At 37.3% G+C, this 16,489-nt stretch overlaps 1 protein-coding gene across 5 annotated transcripts in view; it reads left to right on the top strand.

The window, feature by feature from the left end:
- Window positions 1–1,867: 1,867 nt before the first annotated feature.
- The window catches only part of LOC112502238 (ribonuclease H2 subunit B), a 24,362-nt gene continuing 9,740 nt past the window's right edge, over window positions 1,868–16,489 (top strand). For 3 of the 5 annotated variants that reach the window (XM_025106103.1, XM_025106101.1, XM_025106102.1), the window contains exons 1-7: window positions 1,868–2,035; window positions 2,929–2,988; window positions 4,918–5,019; window positions 9,498–9,574; window positions 9,986–10,109; window positions 10,717–10,781; window positions 13,135–13,204. In XM_025106103.1, the coding sequence (XP_024961871.1) occupies window positions 1,984–2,035; window positions 2,929–2,988; window positions 4,918–5,019; window positions 9,498–9,574; window positions 9,986–10,109; window positions 10,717–10,781; window positions 13,135–13,204 (550 nt within the window). In that variant the 5' untranslated portion in view covers window positions 1,868–1,983. Of the gene's footprint in view, window positions 2,036–2,928; window positions 2,989–4,917; window positions 5,020–9,497; window positions 9,575–9,985; window positions 10,110–10,716; window positions 10,782–13,134; window positions 13,210–16,489 lie in introns of all 5 variants that reach the window. The other 2 variants (XR_003067652.1, XR_003067653.1) reach the window with 1 other exon arrangement.

The raw sequence follows: 16,489 nt of genomic DNA, 5'->3' as shown, positions 1-16,489 counted from the left end.
TTGTACACTTAGACAACCAATTTCAATATATGTAGAACATAACTTGAAAAGAAGAACATGAACATGAAATAATAAAGAAATTAGAAAAATATCATGATCAATTAGAGGTATCTTTTAAGATTTGTAACTCCCAATTAATTATTAGAGGGTTACAAAAAGGTTAAATTACAAAATTACCCTTATCATTAATTTATAATTTAGATTTGAACCTAAAGAGAAGAAAGAATGTGATTGGTTAAGGTTGGTTAGCTTAGTTTGCACCATATGGTTGGTTTCTATTTGAACCAACCTCTATATATATATATATATATATATATATATATTACAATACAAAACATTGCAAATATGAATTACAAAAATATATAAATTACTTAAATTTACTCAACATTAATTGTTAAGATCAATGCATCTTATCATTTCAATCAACAAACATAACAATAGTAGATAAAGTTCCAACTTAGGAGCCGTTTACTAAACACTTACCCTGTAAGTAGGTAAGTGTTGATCGGGTAACTTTCCTCACTTGATGCATATGGAAAGGGCAAAAATCTTACCCGGTAAGAGCTATGATAAGGATAGGGAATCTTACCCGGTAAGTGATGGTGATGACTCTTACCTGAATAAGCGTTTACGTGGTAATTGTTGCATACCATACCGTTTCAATATACTACAATCTTATCTGGTAAAATATATTATAGTATTCAGATAAACGACCCCTTTAAAAAAAACTATCAAAAGTCTACACAATGGTGTTATACACATCAAACAAGTTAGCCAATGTGGGTCATCCTACCTAACCTTGTTATGGAGCAACCTCATGTGCCAGCATAATGGCTTCATACATCAATTGTTTAACCTTCATGATAACAACACTCAACATAAAAACCAACTTCTACTCCATCCTAATCATCTTCAAGTACAAAATTTGCTACAATCTTTAAAGAATAAGTAAGCAACAAAGAGGATGAAGAGAAAGATGGCATTCAACTATGGCAAGTACACCATTATGTTTCCATCAATAAAGAAGAAGATTCAAATGAACTCTGATTCGAGTCATAAGTGGAGAAAGGGAAATCAAGAGCGTACATAATAGGAAGAGTGGAGTAAGTACAAACCTTGAATGGTGCGATGAAGCATATGCAACCTAAGCCGAATCTTCTATGATGAGAAACCCAAAAGTTTTAAAGAGAACACATTAGAAGATGCAAAATGCAACTTCGAAAGAGAAACCCTATAGGTTTAGAAGAGAAACACAGTTGAAGACACCTCAAGAGTTTGCAGGCGCTCTTATCTGGATGCAAGCACCTCGAGACCTTCAACCGTCGTCTTGAAACATAAATGGCACCACGATTCAGGCACTCATCAAAAGCATCTGGAACATTAAATACGTAAATATAAAGTGTGTGCAACACTAAGTTGTACCTTATGTCTAATAACTTATAATTAAGAGATCTTAAAGAATTATGCATAAAACAATAGTATATTATGCTTGTAAATTTACTTTATAAGGTAGGGAGTATAGATATATTTTGCCCAAATGAACTATGGTGCCTTTTACCAAATACTTACTTGGTAAGCGTTTACCGACAAAATTTAACACTATCCTTTACTTATCGGGTAACATGTTAGTCCATCAAAACGACATCATATGTAACAATTTATCCGATAAACACTTATTGTGGTAAGAGTCGTTGGCCTCACTTACCGGGTAAGACTCTTGATCTTTGTTTCGTTCTTACCAAATAAGTTTCTTGATCTCGTTTACGGTAAACGACCCCTATCTTTAATTCTTTAATTCCTCACTATTTTCATTGGTTACCAAATACAAGGATGCAAAGGGAAAAAGCAATCAAACGTCAAGTTTTGGCGCGTAGTTTTGGAGCAAATGCTGAAACCCCGCTGACTTCTTCACTTTACTCCATCCTATTTTTGACAAAACAAGGCCATATAACCCTAGTTCTCCGTTTCCCCTAATTAGAGGCAATGGCATGGTGCGAGGGCGTTGAAGAAACTCGTCTTCTTGTTGCGTTATCAGGTACCCATTACAATTCTTTGATTGAATTTGTTCATTGGAGCGCATTTGGCTTTTCTTTATGGTTTTATGAGTTCGCACCCTTTCTTCCAAAATTGAAGATTCACATTGGCTGTTTGATATCCATTTATAATATGTGTTATAGAGTCTAGCATGGTTATTATTAGAAAATGCTCAGCAAATTTGCATATGTAACGTTCCCCTTTGCTTTCTGCACATTCAGCCAAGGGAGTACACAAATTATCTTCATCAAGTCTTTATCTCAAATCATATTTTCTTTTAGGGGGTGTTTGGGATTGCTTATTTAATTGCTTATTAACTTATTCGGGTGTTTTACCAAGAAGGAGTTTTTTGTGTTTGGATGGAAAAAAAAGAAATATTTAATACCTGTTTGGCACAGGTTAACACCGGTTTGGCACAAGTATTAAGGAGTTTTTGATAAGTTACTCTCTTCTAACTTATTTGAAACAACTTAGTTCTGAGTTCTGACCGTCTTTTGTAACAGCCTCGTCGGTCCTTGACAACCGGTGCCGGCTTCTTTTCACTTTCGCCTGAGTCCAATGTCCGGTCACCACAAAAACCTAATAGTTTGATATAAGCTTTACGCAACATCATAGAATGGTGGCTATGGATTCTAAAAGTATTTATCAATTATTTGGAGCTAGATTGATAATTTTTTTAGAATTATGTTTGATAAGCACTTGATATGTCCTGGGGGAGTGGAAGGAGCCGTGTTTCTTTGCTGACAGTTATGGGAATTGTGCTCTAGTAGATTATATTCAAACGATGGCATATATTGTTGATTAATGATTACATTGGAGTATCTTAATGGACCATTAGACATATTGTCAATCCACCAATTCAGAATTAATGATGTCCTAACATGATTAATGCAGATCCTTCTGCTACTGGAGATGATATGGGACGCTTGCTGTCACTTCACCATCCAAAATCTGGTAGTTTATATGCTTTACAGATTCTTTTATGAGCTTCACTCACTACCATTTATCATCTTTATTTGTTAATTTCTAAACTCCAAAGTGCTTACTATATGCATGCTAAACTTCATTATATGATTTCTGCAATCGGTTGATGATTGATGAGAGTTTGTTTCACTAGGCTGTGGAAGTATGCAGTTAGCAATGTAATTATGTGCGTGTGTTCTGATATGACGTGTGTTATCATGCATTCCAAATTTCCAATCTTCAAAAACCAACCTTTTATTTATAGCCGCAAGTTTGTCAAACTCTCTCTTAAACAAATGAATAGTAAACAAGTGGTGCCAATTTTTCTGTCTCTCTCATACATTGTTTCATGAAATTACCAATTAGATGGAAGATGATTGCCAAAGATCTGTACAAGTGTGCATCCATTCCACCCTAAGTGGGTGTAGAAATAAGGAAAATTTGTTTTTTCCTTCATTTGTAATGTTTTTTTTTCTCTTTTGGTGTATCCCTCTTTTTTGCTTTAGGGGTCTTCAAGATTTTTTGGCAACATTGAGAACCCTTTGCTGACATGGATTTTCAGATAAAAGAATATAAGAAACCAGTTCTCTATGACAAGTATGGATATCACTGTTGAAAATGAATATGACATGGCCAACTTCGAGGGTCACCTTATTTTCTCTTTCCTTTTTGAGGATGAGCATGGATACAAAGATTATATGTTAGCAGCCTTGTGCAAACAGTGTTTCCCCCACTGGCTGATTACCTGTAGATGGACAGGTGGGTAATTTTCATGAATGACACTGTGTGAGAGGGGACTATTTACAAGTTAGTTTTATATGCTTGCCCACATTTATAGAGGCTGATTATCTGTAGATGGACAGGTGGGTAATTTTCATGAATGACAGTGTGTGAGAGGGGACTCTATCTACATGTTAGTTTTATATGTTTGCCAACATTTATAGAAGGACAAGTGTTGCTGACTGTGGTTATTCAATGCCCAACAGGAACTGCTATGGTTAAAATACATGTGAATCGCCTACACTGTGAATGTAGAAGGGTTCAGGATAAAATCAGGATAAAATCAGGATTGATTGTCCTGATCTTTTCAGAAAGTTCCTCAACTGCTCCGAATTTTGTTCAAGTACACCTTCTGTATTAAATGAACAGAAAGTCTGCGAGGCATGTGTGGTGGCTTTAGAAAGCAACTAGGCTTTTGGAAAAACAACACGACAACTTCTCTTGAACATGTTAAGGAGCCAAATATTAATATCTTTAAAAAGAAAATTTGAAAACAGAAAAGGGGTTGAGATAATCTTGTCTACTATTTCTCTTACACATGTGCCTGGAGAATAAACCTAGAAGTTTTGTCTTCTAAGCATTTGTGTGTTGATGTTTTCTTTTTTTCTTTTATCAGTTAACAATCTGTTCAATTCTCTCCCACGTGCTCTTCATGTGCTTTGTTGCTTATTTTGAATCCTAGTATGCACCTATGTCAATATTAAACGTATAAAAGAGAAGAAACCCGTGAAATTGATTCTTCAACATTAACATCACAAGAATCACTTCTCATATTATAAAAACCAGTTATGGGTCTTATTGGTCGCATTCAGGGGTGGAGGTGGTGGAAAGTGGGTTGGCAAAGGTGGCAACGATGACTAATAGTGGTGACCACAAATGGTTGTACCTGGAGTAGCTGATGATGATCATAATGAATAAAAACTGTGTTCTTTGTGCTTGCTTCCTTAACTTCTTCCCTAAACCTACTTTGGTAGCCATGTCAGCTGTCTGTTCATTCAGTTGAATGGAAGGTCGAATTGGTGAATGAAATGCCTATTCGTCAAACTAGCTACAAAAATAAACCAGTCAAATCCGTGGAACCACTAGAGTATGATGGCTTTTGTGGTAATTAAGTAATGACATTATTTTCTCTGCTGACAGGAGACACTACATGCTACCTACTGATTAATGGAGGCCTTCAAGAACTTAACTGGTTCAAACAATCTTATGGGTCTTGGTTCTTGGGAGATTATATCTGTGAAGGTAAAATCATGAATTCTGACATCACAAGAACTGTGTTTCACATCAAAATCATTTGGTGGTAGATAATGGTTGATAACTTAACTGAAGTCAGGCCTGCATAAGTTTATATGACGTTTCCATCTGTATGTTTATTTCGAAAAAAAATCTAAAATACTACTTGGGTGTGCCTTGATGGGATATGGACAGTTATTGTTCATAGCTCTTAACATTTTGTATCGAAAAACAGACTGAGACATCTAGATGCAAGTAATGCATAAATACACTCATGGCCTTGGGTTTGGCTTGCAGATGTATCATCTATGGCTTCTATGTTTTCATCTCTCCACCTACTTTTCATATACTTTCTTGATCTTACAATGACAAGAAACTTAACAAACAGATTCTTGATGCACAAGCACAGAGAATTTCAAGTCATTTAATACAAGTATCATGCAATTTGAATGTGCGGAAGTACACAAGAATCAAATTAGGCATGTCAGCGGTTAGATATTTAGCTTCCTTTTGCTTGATTCCTTTCCAAGTGTTTGATATTTATCTTGTAAAGATCTAGATGTCTGGACGTCTTAGCTGCATGATGTCACTAAGGCAGGAAAAGTTCACTATGTGACATCTTAGGTTGGTCTTGTTACCATGAGAACTATCACTTTTTTTCTTTTCTTGCAGCTGTAAATTCTGTTTGCTATCTGTGATTTTGGAATGCGTCTGGGAAGTAACTTTTTGAGTTTTAGGCCCCTCTGTCAAATTCACCATATTTTTTGTTAATGCTTTACAACTGTTTTAAAAGAGAATGCTTCAAGCAATTACCTGGTGTCATTATTTTCGATTACATATAAACAATTAGTTGTGCTTTAGCCACCGTTCCGTATAATCTGTATTACTCTTCCTTCTGTCATTCTGAAAAAAGTTCATATTGAATTTTGAATGTTAAAATTAGAACTTCACATGTTCAAAAATGATGCATGCACTTTTATGGTTTTGCATCAATTTCTATATTGGTGGTATTAGTTTAGTAAAAAGGCAGAAGCATAGTTTTGGTTATGGTCACCGGAAGGCTTTGTCTGTATTTGTAGTATCTCATATGTACTTAAAATAGTTGTCAAACTTAATGTAAATATTCATCTCAAGTTTTGAAGTGGTAGAACGTTTGACTCTTAAACCCTGACCACTACTCGAGGGAGTAAAGTGGTGGTTCTCGTGAAGATCTGGGGCTTTTGGAAAATGCGAGCAAAAAAGAAAGATCACCAATAAAGTATGAAGAATTACATATTAGAAAGAAATACACATTGAAAAATTGAAAGAAGGAACCCTAATTAAAGCAAACAAGACCACAAAAATAGAGGCTACAAGGAAACAAAGCTATACAACTCTCAATCTAACTTAGGACACCGATAATCTAACTGCCAACTCCCTAACCCTACCACCCCAACCTTTTGCCTCTCCATCTCCCTTCCTTCTGTCTAAGCTAATTACATGTTGTCATCCCTCGTTCGCTACCTTGTCTTACACCACCAAGCACTTCTATCAATGGTCGATATCATGTCCTTGGATTTTCATAAACTCGCCATATCTATCCTCAGTCTCTTAACCATCTTCCCCCCCGGTCTGCCCCTCATCCTCACCGTCTAGGTCTCCCCTTCATCCTCGCCCCTTGATCGTCACCCTTTCCACCCTCTCTATTGGAGCCTCGTCTCTGTCTTGTGAATATGTCCAAAGCACTGCAGTCTTCCCTCCATCAATTTATCTGTGATAGGCTCAATTCCCAGCTCTGCCCGGAAGACCTTGTTCGGTAGGGGTGTTTGGATGTGTATGGTGTAATTTAGGGCTAATCTGCAAATTGAACTGCATATGCCTCAAACCACAAAATAACACTGTGAAATGCGGCATGGTTTATGCAGTTTGTACCTAATGCACTTCAATTTTCTTAAAATTAAAATCATAACTTCAAAATAAATTTCATGATGACCAAGGCGTTTTCCCCTAGGTACTTGAGGTTTAAGTTTCAAATATAAAACAAAAAAAATCCATAACACTTAAGAGAAACATATTTCCATCTTTCTATACCAAATAACCAAAAAATGAAATCCATAACTACTATAAGTACTAGTATGAAACCCATAACTCATGAATCACCAATGGTTTGCATACAAACAGAAGACAAACTTGTATTGATTATTGAAGGGATATCGTAGAAGGTGAGGAAGTGATGTTACACCCTGTAAAATGCTAATATGCTATATGTCATAAGGCTTTGAACATGACTACATGAGTATATGATATATGAACTTTGTTATTTCTCAGGCTACAAATTATGAAATAGTTCTTTATTCAAAAAAGATAATTATCCTATACGGAAAATTGTGAAAATCTTTTATTGTTTTGGTGGAACAATTATGTGTTAGCTGATAATATATGAAAAAGGTTTCTAAAGCCTATGTATTTATAAAGGAGACATGAAGTCTTTGAAGGGAAAAGCCATTGTTTTGTTTATAATATTGTAAACAAATATAAGATACTACCATAATATATTTAAATAGTGATAAGATACACCCATTATCTATTTAAATAGTTATAAGATGCCTCACTATCTATATAAATAGTGATAGTATACCCCAATATTTATTTAAATAATGATTAGATACCTCCGCTTTATATCTAAATAATAATAAGATACATCCACAAGGCCCAACATAGAGGTGTATGCCTCTTGCCTTCCTCACTGCTCAGCGACTCACACAATGCCTCACTCGCAAAAGGCGTAAGATCCATCGAAGTAGTGAGAGGCGACGCCTGATACACAGTTTTTGGTTGCCTTGCCTCAAGGCGCATCCTCCACCGGTTATTGGAACAATGATGATTGCTTGTTCATACAATTGAAAGTTCCTATACGTCCCAAATTCATAATTAAAAAGGAAAACTGGAAAAGTAATGATAATTAATATGTATTAATATTTTCAATTAGTTAATATTAATGTGTATATACATACACACATACATACATATATATACACACACACACAAATAAATACAAAGATTATATTGTGTGGCACGGGTTGAACCACAGTTTAATAATTCAAAACAGCAAACCGCACTGCAAAAGTTCTAAACCATGGTGTGGTACGGTGTGTTGTGGGCAGTTTATTTGGGTGAACACCTCTATTGCTTGGTATCCTGTCCAACATGGACCGGCCACATGTCCCCACATGGACTGACCACGTGTCCATCTAAACATTCCCATTTCTGCAACTTCCAACTTTCTTCCATGGGCTGTCCTTGTAGCCCAACACTCGGACCCATACAACATAGTTGGTCTGATGGGCTACCTTATAAATTCGTCTTTCAGTTTTAGCATGACTTTCTTGTCACACAACTTCCCTGAGTCAACTCCACTTCAGCCATCCCGTCTTTATGTGATGTGTTATGTCATCTTCGATCTCTCTCGTTTTGAATCATGGAACGTAGGATATGCAATGTGTTGATGCGTAAGCTATCACGGTTTCTCATTCCACAGCACCTTGATATTTGAGAATGAGTTTCTGAAGAGAATAATGATGAGGATGAAAAGGCATTAATGGGAATGTGAAAGAGTAAAAAGGCAGGGTAGAATTGTTGTGTCCTCTAGCACTGTTCCTTGCCTCGACTACACAATCACAATGATCTGTGACTAAAAAAGTGGCTTGCTGCTAAGGACTGAGTTGGCACCATCTTTTCAGCTATGTAGCCAAACCCAGAGTTTCTGGTCCTATTATTACCGATTTTCTTCTCTCATGAAGGTCACTTCACTCTTTATAGCAAGGAGCTAAAGAGCTGACCTAAAGCAGAAGCTTCCTTTTCTGCTACTTATTTAACACCAAAACCAGTCTTTGGATGCCAGGGCACTTGCCTTCCCTTCCAACCATCGGCGTATCAGCTTCCAGAGCTGATGCTTTATCCAATCTAGTTTTTGTTTCTTGATATTAACTGCAAATATGTTTTATTGTTCAGAAATGAATGCATCATTGTTTATTCAATAGGATGATAGCAAAAATTAGGACAGTTACTATATACGCTAGCATCTAGCATAATTGTTAAGGTTGGGGAAACTGTTAGTGTTGTGTGTAAGGATGGGGTACTCTTGTCATAGAAGTCAATGTTTTAGCATCTAGTAAATCATCTGCATGACATCTTGAATACATGCTCCCTCCTGCAAAAAAGAGAAACATTGGACCTTTTTGTCTTCAAACCTATATTAATGTGGATTTTGTTACTAATCTTTCACCGACATTTTTTCTGTTTGTGCTAGCTGTTAAATTATATGTTACCGACAGTTTTATAGAAAGTTTTGAACATAAATCAATGATCATTTTAAAACTAACATGTATCATTAATCAAAGTCAATATCACTTTGTGGAACGGATTGAGTATGTTTCGTAGTTGTATTTTTCTTAATAGGATCAATGTAAATCGTCATCTTCCTTAAGAACATGTTTACATGTCAGCAGATGGTGGTTTGTACCTTGCTACTCCAGTTGATCCTGTTTTCATTCTATTGCCAATGTTTGATGAAGCTCGAATGAAGGTATGTTAATCTAAAAAGTAATAGGAATGGTAAGGGGGTATCTTTAATAGTATTTTTGGTGTATTCTCTTGGACATAACAATGGGAATGCTAATATACCAAATCAAGTCTTTATATTGTTAGTTATTTTATTATAAACAGATGGGAAGTTCGTTTTCTTTCTTTGTGTGTTGTTTCTTCTGACTCAAATATGGAGAATATCTGCAGTTTTACCTTTGGAAGGCACACCAGCTTGGCTTTTTTATTTCTTTTTTTGAATGTTCTAACTCTGTGAATTGTTGCCAACTATAACACTTGCTGAGGAGCTTGGGCTACTACAATTCCATATTTATTCACCATCAATGTTTTGAATACTCGAACCTCTCATTTAATTTTTGTATTTGGAATGGTATGCTTGATGCAATGACTGCAGAATGGAGATGATCCAGGGAAATTTAGGCAACTTGATGAGATCATTTACGTTCACAACTATCCTGGGTATCATCATTTATCATCGATTGCAGAGAAGTCTATGGAAGTTGTTTGTGATTGTAAAGGTAATTCCGTCCCTCTGGTTTTCTGGGCAGTTTATATAAAGCATGTAGTATGGAGTTTGTTGACAATTAGCATTCTGATACTGAAGTTAAGATGGTTGATTGTTGACCAAATTATTAGTTTCGTTTTTCAAAGTAACTTCTTACTTGCATGCCACAAGCGAGTGAGTTGGTATAAGGGGCCGTTTACCAAACGCTTATAGGGTAAGCGCTTACTAGCAAGATCACCACCATCACTTATCGGGCAACATTATCGGCCATCAAAACGGATTGTTGGTAAGCGTTAGTTACCCTGTAAGCACTTACCAGACAAGTCTTCTCACTCACTTACTGGGTAAGATTTGTGGTCATTGCTATGCTTCTTACCGGGTAAGATTCTAGGTCCTTGCAATGTTCATTCGGAAGGTAAGTGACACTTGGCAAGCGCTTACGTGGGTAAGCGTTTATTAAAAAGCCTCTAAGTCCGATAAATTTGCATATTGAAATGGCATTCGTCCGATTTATGTACTATACTTTCAATCTTGCATCAAAACTCAATTCTTTTCACTTTTAGACGGCCATGAAATTTTTATTCATTTGTTCATATTCTTTTTTTGTTACAATGTAGCAGAGATTGGATCCACAAAGTTTTTTAGACTAAATGACTCAAAGGTTGTAGCTTGGATGTACTATAAGGTAGTCTTCATCTCTAGCTTTTCTCGATGAGTGAATGTTTGATATGAAGTAACTTCTGAAATAGATTATTGTTTTTGTTTGGTTCAAGTATCCCAATATTGTGTGCTAGAATTTAGATGTACTTCTACTAGAATTGCAAGAGCTTTTTGTGTATTTATGTTTCAGGTTCCACTTAAAAATATCAATTGTCTATGGTCTTTACAGTATGTGATTATGTTCTATTCCTTTTTTGTGGGAGCACCACATCTAGTTCTACATCCTAAGTGATGCCTTAGAATAGCCATTGACGAAAATTTTGGGAATGGTGACTTTGTGCATGCAAAGTGCCAGTATTCTTGGAGACCATGACATCTCCCCAATTATGGATCGAGGAAAAGATAAGGACTTGCTAGTCCCCATACCAACCGTAAAATGTAAAGCACAACAAAAATCGATTATACCTGGTCAAAGACTCTGATAACGTTCACTAGAAGAATGGACATTTCATTTGCAATAAAGCAGATTGTTATGCCCTATGCTAATGTGAGTACAAGTGGTTAATGCGTAAATGGTACAAGTAGGTAATGCTTTGGGTTTAGTATTAATAAAGTGGGCTGAGGAGCGGGAACGCTTATTCTACTTTATAAAACTTTGGATGCGAGTGTGTGGAGAGACTGGCCTCTCGAAAGCTAGAGATCTAACTTTAACCATCCAGTTAATTCTACAACGTTGACGACGTTAGACAGAGTTGGGTTGGATGATGGTCATTAAACTGCTGCCGCTGCTGCTACCACCCCTGCCATTGCTGCCGCTGCTACCACCCTTGCTGTCGCCGCTGCTACCGCTAACTGCACTAGCATGTGGTTCCATCAAGTGGAGGACGACCATTAGACCACCATCATCAAATTCGATCTTCATTTTTTTGGGGAATCCATACTTGCATGATCAAATTTATTGGTATTATTCTTCTCGTTTGATGAAGCAATATCGTCGACGTACAAGGATATGCATCCTCTCTTTACTTCCCTCTCTGTTTTTGATCTTCTTGTCACCTTTGGATCCTTAGATGTGGGCAGGGCCGTCCTTGCAAGAGGGTGGAACAGGCGATTGCTTAGGGCCCAGGCCCAATTTTTTATAGTATATAACAATAGTGCACATAAATTTACTACATAAAAGAGACCCAAAAAGATTTAGTATAAAATAAGAGCCAAAGAGAATTTAGTATATTATAAGGTCCTAAAAATCTATTAATTAATTACATTAACGAAAAAAAATTAAGAAAAATTAAATGGTCATTCGTTATATGTTATTGCTTATTGTTTTTCTAAGTTCTTTTATCTGGTACCAAGGTTCAATGTTATTGACTATTGCTATCTCTATTTGCTTGATTGTTTTTGTGCTTTAACAATTCAACGGATAAGTGCATTCAGTGAATCCCTTTGTGTTTGTGATGTTCCATAAACTTTTAATCCTACCATTTTATTTTTGTAGATCAAGAAAAGAAGGAAAACGAAATTTAGACATTCTTGACTGCTAGAATCTTAAGTTTTGTGTTCATGAACTCCTCGTATGGGCATGTCTACACCTTTCTTCTGCCTACTGAGCTCCTCTATTTGCTCTTGATCCTTCACAAATCCCAAGCACATAACCCTTATGAGCACTTTCTTGTGCAAGACACATACTCACCTTGTTGAATCCTTGATCTTCCCTTCCTCTTTTTCCTCTACATTGTTCCTCATGACATTCACTTGCTTGTTTCCACTTCCATGGCTTGAGGTAGCAAAATATTATAGTCATGGCATAGCATAGGATAATGTTATTTTCTATTGCTCATAAAGAATTCAAGATAGTAGGCACAACACTTCCATAAAAACATGGCAATGGATGTTAAACATGGCTATTTTCAATAATGTTCTGAAACTAATGTTTCTTGCTCGTATCTAAGTTTTCAGTAGAATTCCCTGTAACTGTCCTTGGTTGTACTCTGGACACAACAACCCCTACTAACAGGTGAAGAAAATACGGTGGACAAGACTAGGTCGTAGGCTGACCTTTTTTTTTTTTATATTATCATAGTAGATAATTTGGGTCCCTAGTCAAATCTAAATGGCAAGTAGGTTTGCCGAAAGCTTATCTGATAACCATAAATGTATATATTCAACATGGGATTAATATTTCCTTTTGGGTGTGGATATGTTTCTCTACTGAATATATTACTGCATGAAAACAAATGTTCTTTATATAATCACTTGCAACATCAAATGTACTTGTATGCGCTTCTTGTTCGCAAATGCAAAAGCCATCTTCATGGCTGTTAAATTCTTTGGTTGTTGATGAGGTAGCATCTCATGTTTGACTCCTTAATAATTGGTAGGTACAACAACTAAAGCAGACATTACCCAAGCTGGATAAGAACTATGCTGCTCGAACTCAGAAGGATATCCGTACGGTTTGTGGAATAAATTAATATATCTCATTTAAAAGAAATACTTTAATTTCTCTGCTTTTTGGTGAACTGTCGTAAAACTTTACTTTGCTGCATTCTTGTGGTAGGCTTATTGTGGTTATATCATAATGATGTTTTAACTAGTTTTCTTCTGTTTGATTCACCATCATAAGATTCACATGCTATCTTTTTTCAATTATATTCCAAGCATCAATCTTGAGCTTGCTATAAGTTATACATGAATATGTATGAATCTATCTTTAAGAATTAATGCTATCCGAATTTATACTTGATTATTTTTTGGCTTCTTAACAGTGATTGGAAGGCCTAACAGAAAGTTTGTTTCCCTTCTATGTTGGAACTACAAAGGATTTTGAAATTGCTATTTAGAATAAACATATTATATGAGAAGGTTAAGTGTGCTTAGCAAGGGGAGCATCTAGAGTTTGTAATATACAACAAAAGGGACCTTGGGGGCATAGATATATATTCTTATTTTGGAATTTTCTTTTTGTGTTTTCTATTTCATCAGTTATGATAGTAATGACATTACATGTACCACTTTCGTTGGGCATTCCTAATTATTTGGTGGGTTCCTAATAAATATACTATTTAAGAGGGTGTATTACACCGTTTAATAAGGTGTTTAATACACCATTTTATGTGGTGTTTGCTATACCGTTTAATTGGACAATTAATACACCATTAAAACCCCCTTTAAATAGAGTTCATGAGGGGGTTTGGTATACACATCACCAAGAGAATGAGAAAGAAAGGAAGCCACATAGAGTGAGGGAGCTTGAGATCATCTACTTTTCTCAAGCTCATTTTGGAGTGTTCCATCCCCCCTTTTTGGTGAAGATTGTTAATTGTTGTAATCCATCCTAACCTTAGTGAGGTCTTTTGAGAGATACCCTGGTTGTGCTAGGAATAACATATGTAATCCTACTAATCATGTAATGGAAGATTTTGTGTGCCCTATGAGAGGTATCCTATGTTGCTCACCCCGTACATTTCCCCTACCTAGACCTTGAGGCAAAAACATCTATCAAAAGGGGACAAGGAATAGGTGCATATAAAACTTGATATTGATTGTATTGATTGAAAAATAATAATCTGATACACCTTATATAGGTAAAACTAACTACACTTTGGACCCTAGACAATATTAATAATATAAACTAGACTAGTTGACTTAGTCTAACATTCCCCCGCAAGTTCAGCGCGGTTAGCAATCTGCAACTTGGACCGTAGAAACTCAAACTTCTGAGAAGGCAAGGGTTTGTAAAAATATCAGCAATTTGGTCGTCTGTAGAGATGAACTTGACAATTAGTTTCCCTTGAGTAACTTGTTCACGAACAAAGTTATAGTCTACTTCAACATGCTTGGTACGAGCATGAAAGACAGGATTAGCTGTGAGATATGTTGCGCTAAGATTATCACACCAAAGAGTAGGAGCCTTGCTATTTAATCCAAGTTCCTGAAGAAGACTTCAACCAAATCAACTCAGCAACAGTATCTGCAATGGCCTTATACTCGGACTCTGTTGAAGATCGAGAGACAGTTTTCTGCTTGCGAGCAGACCAAGAAATAAGATTCGAGCCTAAGTAGATAGCATATCCCCCCGTGGATCAACGATCGATTGGGCAACCAGCCCAGTCAGAGTCTGAGTAAGCTTGAAGATTTTGGTTCCAATGAGAATTAGAAAAGGCTTGAAGCTGATAGCCCGTGTTGTGACGAATCCACAAACCCAGATTGATGGTGCCCTTGAGGTAACGTAAGATCCGTTTTACTCCGGCCCAATGATTTTCAGTCGGAGCATGCATGAACTGGCAAACTTTATTRACTGCAAAGGCRATATCAGGACGARAAAGGGTAGCATACTGAAGAGCCCCGACGGTYTGYCTATAGCGAGAGGGATCATYGAKWAATGGGCTATCATCYGGTAACAAYACTTGASAGGTKCTYATTGGAGTAGCAATYGGTTTRCAGTCTGCAAGGCCAGCACGGTGTAAGATCTCACAAACATATTTCCGTTGTGAGAGAACTAAGTCTGCCCCCTTGTGAACAACTTCGACCCCCAAAAAATAATGTAGCTGCCCCATATCTTTAAGAGCAAAGAGAGTATGGAGCTGGTCAACGACAGTGGCGATAGCAGTGGAGTTGTTACYGGTGATGATGATGTCATCAACATATACCAGAAGGTAGATAAGAGAGCCTGGAGATTTGAGAATAAAAAGGGAGGGGTCGGTTTTGGACCCATAAAAACCCAACTGTTGAAGATCAGTAGACAGTTTTATGAACCAGGCACGAGGGGCTTGTTTGAGCCCATACAACGACTTGTGTAACAAGCATATATGATCAGGTTTGGTTTGATCAATGAAGCCAGGAGGTTGACGCATGAAAACAGTTTCCTTGAGATCACCATGCAGAAATGCGGTCTGAATGTCCAACTGTCTGAGAGGCCATTTGTTGGTGACAGCAAGAGACAGGACAGTGCGGATAGTGACAGGCTTGATTACGGGGCTGAAAGTCTCATGATAATCCACGCCATGCTGTTGGTGAAAATCTTTGGCCACAAGGCGGGCTTTGTACCTTGTAATCTTTCCATTTTCATCAGTTTTTAACCGGTAAACCCATTTACAATTAACAACATTAGCATTAGGAACAGGGGGAACAAGTGTCCACGTGCCATTCCTATGAAGCGCAACCAACTCATTAGCCATTGCTTGGCGCCATTCTAAAGACTTGTTGGCAACGGTAAAACTGGTGGGTTCAAGAGGTAGAGGTGAGGAAGCGGTGGCAGAGTAAGCGGCTGGGTTATATCGGTAAGGTTGTTTGGGATTGGGGCGAAGGTTGGAAGGCCGAGGTCGAGAGACGGGTGGAGTATGGGTAAGTTCGGGCGGGGAGGCATCAGAAGGAGGTGGAATAGGTGGTGATGGTGAAGATTGTGGAGACGATTGGGGAGGTTCGTGAGGAGGAGATTGAGGAGGGGGTGGTGGTGGAGGCGATTGTGGAGGCTCGGGTGGGAAACCGGGTGGTGGGTTAGGAAATATAGAGATGTAAGGAGGAGTGGATGGTGGTGGTGGGGTTGGTGAAGGCTGGTAGGGAAACACATGTTCGTTGAAGCGAACATGTCGGGCAATATAAATCCGGTCATTAGACGGGTCAAAACAGTGATAGCCGTGGTGAACGGTGTTGTAACCAAGAAAAACGCAGGGAGTGGACCGGAATTCAATTTTGTGATGATTGTATGGACGAAGATAAGGGAAGCATTGACAA

The sequence above is a fragment of the Cynara cardunculus genome, unplaced genomic scaffold (genome assembly GCF_001531365.2).
Source record: "Cynara cardunculus var. scolymus isolate 2C unplaced genomic scaffold, CcrdV1 Un_Scaffold_1111, whole genome shotgun sequence".
In the NCBI taxonomy this organism is placed as follows: Eukaryota; Viridiplantae; Streptophyta; class Magnoliopsida; order Asterales; family Asteraceae; genus Cynara; species Cynara cardunculus.
Note: the sequence above shows the minus strand (reverse complement) of the source record. Positions and strands in the feature narration are given on the sequence as shown.